The sequence below is a fragment of the Euphorbia lathyris genome, chromosome 10 (assembly GCF_963576675.1).
Source record: "Euphorbia lathyris chromosome 10, ddEupLath1.1, whole genome shotgun sequence".
NCBI lineage: Eukaryota > Viridiplantae > Streptophyta > Magnoliopsida > Malpighiales > Euphorbiaceae > Euphorbia > Euphorbia lathyris.
The window spans coordinates 55,704,180-55,711,348 of NC_088919.1; the positions used below are offsets into that span (position 1 = coordinate 55,704,180).

General features: G+C 34.1%; 1 protein-coding gene across 2 annotated transcripts; it reads left to right on the forward strand.

Moving 5' to 3' along the window:
* The first annotated feature begins 612 nt into the window (after positions 1 to 612).
* LOC136208357 (probable 2-oxoglutarate-dependent dioxygenase SLC1) lies at positions 613 to 6,400 on the forward strand. 2 transcript variants are annotated; one of them, XM_065999201.1, is made up of 5 exons: positions 613 to 688; positions 1,022 to 1,358; positions 2,271 to 2,518; positions 4,200 to 4,536; positions 5,979 to 6,400. In XM_065999201.1, the coding sequence occupies exons 2-5, from the start codon at positions 1,068 to 1,070 to the stop codon at positions 6,222 to 6,224; spliced, it is 1,122 nt and encodes a 373-aa protein (XP_065855273.1). In that variant the 5' UTR covers positions 613 to 688; positions 1,022 to 1,067; the 3' UTR covers positions 6,225 to 6,400. The 2 variants fall into 2 exon arrangements, with proteins under 2 accessions (XP_065855273.1, XP_065855274.1); XM_065999202.1 differs by having other exon boundaries at positions 671 to 688; positions 1,029 to 1,358.
* Positions 6,401 to 7,169: the final 769 nt, after the last annotated feature.

Consider the following 7,169-nt stretch of genomic DNA (forward strand, 5'->3'; position numbering starts at 1 on the left):
TATTATTTCAACAGTGTGTACATATATTTTTGAGTTGTTACTTATACGTGATATGTCATACAAGTAGAGCGAAGATGACGAGATTCATAGCTCTGTAGTGAGTTCTTTAATAATAGTTGAAAATTAGCCAAACTTATATCCAATAGTGAGACGTCATGGACAGTGGCGGAGCCAGCCCAAGGCTCGTGGAGCTCCAGCTCCTCCTACCGCCAGCTCCACCATTGAATAAAACTCATTCGGTGTACTTGATAGCCTCATAATTTGCCCAGCCCGACTTTTGGAAAGTTACTACAAACTACGGAACTAAAATTAGCCCAAAATATGAAATCCTGGCTCCGCATCATGGGTAAGCCCCGGCTTACAAAGAAAAATCTCTTCATAATTTTTTTTTACTTTTATTGATTGATTTCATTGTATTCCTAATAAAATAGTACACTGTGATGAGTTGACCCCACACCATCCAGGGGGAAGAGACATTTCGTGAGTTCTCTGACTGATTATTTGTCAACGCTTTTTTTTCTTATAAAGAAACAGTCAGTCCTTGTTGGAATACAAATTCAACTCTCACTTACCCAACCACCCGGTTTCCTCTCTACATTATTTTCTCCTATTTATACATCATTTCTCTTCTCTACTTTCCTCATATACTTCCCCCTCTTTTCCTCTACTTCTTGCCCCCCATTACAAGGTACTACTCCTTTTTTTCCTTTTCCTTTTTTCAAATTAAGTGTTTGTTCGGTTAGAATCGAGAAACAAAATATCTATTCAGTAAACTAGTTTCGATCGCATGAACTTTAATGACGATGTACTATTTAGTCATTCACCGTCAGATCAAGGTTTATTAGAGTCTAAATCTAACGGTGAATGACCAAATTAATTTGGTTATTAAGGTCCATGTGAAAATGACTGTCAATAAACAGCTAACAGTAGCAATAAACGGTACATGTTGCAGATAGCTCGTTAATTACACCTAGAATGATTTTCTTTTATTTTTTTAATTTTTGGATTTAAATATGCATAGATTACAGGAAGGAAGGTGGAAGAAGAACAAGAACAAGAACAGGAACATGTCTCCAATGGCAATATTGAGAAAGGAAAATGATGATGAAGATGGCTTATTATTAGAAAGTGAATACCAGAAGGGAGTGAAGCTGTTATGTGAGAAAGGGTTAAATAAACTTCCTAAAAAGTACATTTTGCCTATTCAAGAAAGACCCAATTCTTTCCAAGAACTCTGCAGCAAAGATAAGCATAATCTTGAATTACCCATTATTGATTTTGCTGAATTACAAGGCTCTAATCGCAATCAAGTCCTCAAATCCCTCTCCGACGCTTGCCGGCAGTACGGCTTTTTTCAGGTGCACTGTTAGCATTAACATTTTGTAGATTGAGCAATTTCAATAGAATTCTATTTTCCATTAATTTGGTTTCATTAAGTTTCATTAATCTCAATGACAAATCCATGATTCACTAACAGCAGGTGCTTCAATACTGATAGGTGTTTGATGAAAAAAATTGTTTTTTACTCTAAAAAAAATAAAACTCCATCCACATGTTGAATTGGATTTTCTGGGGCCTAATGGATGCTCCAGCTCCCTTCCGATCTTCTAGATTGGTCACTCGCATCCATATATGGAACCATAGTATATAAAGGGCGGTGCGGTGCATTATGCATCCCCGCTTAAGCGAGGTTTCGAGGAGGGGTCCCACCACAAGAGTGTACTGAGGGCAAGCTTTCCCCTACCAATTTTTTGACAAGCGGCCGTTTCTAAGACTCGAATCCATGACCTCTCAGTCACACGACAACAACGTTTACCATTGTACTGACATCCATCCATATGGAACCATAATAGTATATACTAGTACTAAATTTGCAAGGTTTCATAAGTGGAGTCTAATAAATTCTCCCCCGATAACTATGCCTAAATGTGTATTTTAGGTGACGTAGTTCTAGAACCAACTTAACTTAATAGAAAATAACAAAAAAAAAAGATTTAGCTACGTTATTTTCCGTCTGTAAACAAAAAGCTTTTGTTGGGAATTCATATTTTAAGAATTTGCAGTGGATTTGACATTTGGAAACGGATATTTGTCGCAGATTATTAATCCAAAATAAAAAATCTGGATTTCTTTCTTAATTTTTGTCCATTGAGTCCGAATATTTAGTTCTAGTTCCGTACGCGGATTTTATATACACTCTAAATCCGTTCTCCTCCATAAATTGCAGCTTGATTAATTAATTATTGAATCTCCTTCACTAATTACTGCAGTTGATAAATCATGGAATTCCCAACGATGTTATCAGTGGAATGCTCGATGCAAGCAAGAGATTTTTTGAGCTTCCTCTGGAAGTAAGATCAAAGTACATGTCAGCAGACATGAAAGCTTTAGTTAGATACGGAACTAGTTTCAATCAAAACAAGGATAAAGTTTTCTGTTGGAGAGATTTCTTGAAGCTCATGTCTCATCCATTATCAGATGTTCTTCCCCATTGGCCTTCTTCTCCACCAGATTTCAGGTAATAATTAATTAATGTGTAATAATGTTGGCAACGACTTTATTCGTTGCCAAAACTCTCCGTTTGTTGCCAAAAACATCATGATTAGAGTGTCATGAGCCTTGGTAGTTCACAAACTATTCCAGTTCGGCTCATTGAAAGCTCGATCAAAGCTCGGCTCGAAAGGGCTTGATCGAGTTCGGGATCGACTCGAGCAATAATGAGCTGAGCCTGAGCTTTTTTAGGTTCGGTTCGAAAGCTCACAAACAAGCTAGATCATTTTTAATTATTATGGCCATGTTTGGGAATTAGCTGTTAGATGTTAGCTGTTAGCTGTTAGCTGATTACATTAGCTGAGTTGACTAGCTGATTTGATTAGCTGTTTGTGTAGACCTGTTTGGTAAAAATTAGCTGATTGATAATAGCGGTTTGTGCAAAAAGACGAATAAGGGCATTAATTTTGGTGCAGGAGAAGAAGGGGTCTATCTATTAGGGTTAAAGAAGTCCATTAATTTTAATATTGCAAAACGCTAATTGAAAAAGCTCCTTTTAAGAGCTTTTTCTAAATTAGCGTTTTCATCCCAAAACTCTCTTCCAAACCTCTCTCCACCAAACACTCCAATTAGCGGTTTCAGTGGTCAAACCTCTAAAGTTGGTCAAAACCGCTCTTTTTATCCCAAAACGCTCTTTACCAAACAGGGCCTATATATATAATAATGACATAATATCCATTTGGATCCTTAAACTAAAGCTTGAAAGTCAATTAGGATCTTAAACTATCAAAACAATCAATCAAGTCCCTAAACTAAGTAAAAATTATTAATTGAGTCCCCATTCTAAGTAAAGATCATCAATTGAGTCCCCGTTCTAAACAAAAATCAGCAATTAAGTCTTAAACGAAAATCATTCGGTTGAACAGTTTCATACTCTCCTCCTCAAATCTATTCTGAACCAACATAAAATCATTGCAGTCCATGTCAAATAGTCACAGTTTCTGATTTTAGAATAACATGGGGACTCAATTGATGATTTTTGCTTAGTTTAAAGATTTAATTGATGATTTTGATAGTTTAAGGTCTTAATTGACTTTAAATTAAACTTTTAATTTAGGGATTAAAATAAGTGTTATGTCCATAATATTTTATTATTTTAAATTTTTCTTTCATTAATTATTATTGGTTTTCATTATAATTCAAAATTCACATACGATTTAACCCATAAAAAAACTTAGACCTTTTAAGTTTTTAACTAGAAAATTAAGATTTGATAGCAAACGAAATACATTACAAACTTTAATATATATTTCATTTTTTGAAATTTTTCTCCGAGTTTGTATTTTACTACCACAAGTAGCATCTACTATTTTTGAATCTCGACAACAACACATCATTGTTTTTCTTTATAAATATTTTTAACTCATATGGAGTATATTATAAGTCTTTGTTGTTTTTCACGCTACTTATTCTATGTATCTATGATGAATTTGGTTTAAAACTCGTTAGAAGCTCGATAAAGCTCGGTTCGGTTAAAGTTCGATTCGGTCAAATCTCGGCTTGATCAAAGCTCGGTTCGAAATATTAACGAGCCAATACCGAGCCTACCTAGGTCCGGGCTCGCTCAGCTACTTTACACCCCTAATCAGGATCATCATATTAATTCATCTAACCTTAATTAGTGTATTAATGTGTAATAATTTAATCAGGGAATTGGTGGCCAGCTACACAAAAGAGACAAAATACTTGTTTTTAATGATAATGGAGGCTATATTGGAGAGTTTATCAGAAGAGAAAAAAGAAGAAGAAGATGAAATGATAATGGAGGAATTCAAAAATGGAAGCCAGCTAATGATAGTAAATTTGTTTCCAGCATGTCCAGAACCAGAATTAACATTAGGAATGCCACCTCATTCTGATTATGGGTTCTTGACTCTTCTTCTACAAGATGAAGTTGAAGGTCTTCAGATTCAGTATAAGGATAAATGGCTCACTGTTCAACCTATTCCTAATGCTTTTGTTGTCAATGTTGGTGATCATCTTGAGGTCAGATATTAATTAATTTATTCATTCTTTACCTAACTACTTCATTATCTTCGACTAATCTAATCTAAATAAATGTTTACTCAGTAATTTTCATCCGGTCAGTAACTGACCAAGTGAATTTCATCCGTCACCGTTAAATCTAGGTTCATTAGAATCTTATGATGGAGATTAAAATCATTGCAAGTCTTAGATTTAATAAGTATAGATCTATAGGTGATAGACAAATTCACTTGATCAGTCCCAGGTGAAAACCATAGATATTTACTTGTCATTTATATAGATCACAGATAAATTGCACCTAGCGTTATTGAAGTTTAGAGTTTTTTTCGTAGATTTGGTTTCAATAAAGTCATTCCAGTTACTTTGTGTATAAAAACTCATCCTAATATTGACACGATATATAAAATAGTTGATTATATGACAGCTAAGTGTTATTGTCGGACAAAGATGTGATTTTGATATGCACACATGTAGTTGTCATGTGTGTATCTTATATAATGATGCTTAATTGCTATATGTTTAACTATCTCTGTCAATATTTCAGTGAGTTTTTGTATTTGGATTGATCAAAATGATGTTATTGAAATCGAATGTGAAGTATAATAATTTTCTGGGGAAAAAAAGTTTAATAACTTTTGTAAAACATGTCTCAAACTTGAGTAACCGTTGATGTATCTTATTACGAGTTAAATGCACCATTGGTTGGTGAATTTACATGGTTGTTTTAAAATGGTCACTTAACTTCAAATTGTCTCCGTAAAATCACTCAATTTTGAGTTTTGTCTCAATTAGATCACTCTAACGATTTCAGTGGTTAAAAGACGTTGGAATAATGTTATGGCTGACACGTCAGTATGAGTCAACTCAAATCTCTAACCAAAACAACACTGACAGCCATGTGTCGGTTGTTTTTATGAAAAGAAAGTAATTTTTGTTTTTCTTTCATAAAAATAACTGACACATGGTAGCCAAGTGTCGCATATTTGAGTGTCATGTTGACGTGTCAGCTATGATATCATTTCGATGTCTTTTAACCCCTAAAATCGCTAGAGTGGCCTAATTGAGACAAAAGTCAAAGTTGAGTGGTTTTTTTGAGACAAATTGAAATTGGTGACAATTTTGAGACAACCATGTAAATTCAGTAACCAATAGTGCATTTAACCCATCTTATTACTTAAACAACCCTTTCATCTTGAATCCATTTGTGCACTTATCCTCTGAATTTTCAAAACAACTTTTCCGTCATCTCAATTTACGTTTCAATGACTTTTTTCGGTTGCTTTAACTTGCTTAAAACACCTTTTTTATAAATTGTTAGTGACTCTTGGAGTTAATCATTGTGCCATGTATAACTTAAGAAGATAATCATATCATTTTAAGTAACTTCAACGATCTAGTTGTTACCTATGCTAATAAGTTGTTATGGTTTTGATTTGGTGTAGATATTTAGTAATGGGAAGTACAAGAGTGTGCTACATAGAGTGAAAGTGAACTCAACAAAATCTCGGATTTCAGTGGCATCTTTGCATACTCTTCCACTCAATTACATGGTGAAGCCATGGCTCAAACTCATTGATCAAGAAAATCCAAGAAGATATCAAGATACTAATTTTTCTACTTTTCTTGACTATGTTTCATCTCAAGAACCCAAGAATAAAGATTTCTTGGAGTCTAGGAAATTGATCTAATTAATTTCAATTCATCAAAATATACATTCAATTTTATACCATAAACTTGGAGATAATTAAGAAATTATAAGTTATTTTTTATTTATAGAAGAAATTAAAAGTTATGCACCTTGTATTCATATTTTTGTACTTGTTGGTAGCATTAAGTAATGATATATATAGCAATTAATTATTTATTGGAATGTAATGTAATATATTGTGTGGGACATTGGCTAGTTAAAATGTTAACTATTCAATCATAAAATTGAGAGCTTAATTTTCTTTCCACCGGATATCCTAAGGAATATTCCATATACATATGGATCAATGTCATCCTTCGAATCAGAAAGACCTGCCAGAATCGTCTGATCTAAATTAAGAAATATTCTCTAAAAATTTAAACAGTACCTTCCGGTCATGTGAATTAATATCTGCCATCCATCTCAGTATACGTCAGGGAAAGAAGGAGAGTCGTTGGTGTTGGTCCCTGGTAATTAGTTCCAAGGGGGGGGTTAGGAATTAATATAACTTTTTTGCGTTTTAATTAAGCTGACTGGAAGTTATTTTGAGAGTTTATTAACTCAGCTTTTGGTCAGCTTGGTGAGATATATTTCAAGACAACTTTAGTCAGATGTTGACTAAAGTTGTTTTCTTGTGAGTTAAGAATTGACACTCTTGGAGGTCAGCTTCTAACTCAGCACCACTTATTTACTCAAGGTCAGCTTAGGCAATTTATATGCTGAGTAAATATAGTAAACAACACATACAATATAAGAGAGAGTTCAGAGATTACTCAGTATCACTTATCCTGGTTCGGCCTCTCTACCTACGTCCAGTCCCCAGAGTCCTCCGGGCTTTTTGAATCCAATACTGAGCTCTTTAACGGTAGAGCACAAACCAATTACAAGGCAGTTGAATATGCAAGAGTACCTTTCTCTATTCGTCTACTCAACTCCTACTAAGTGC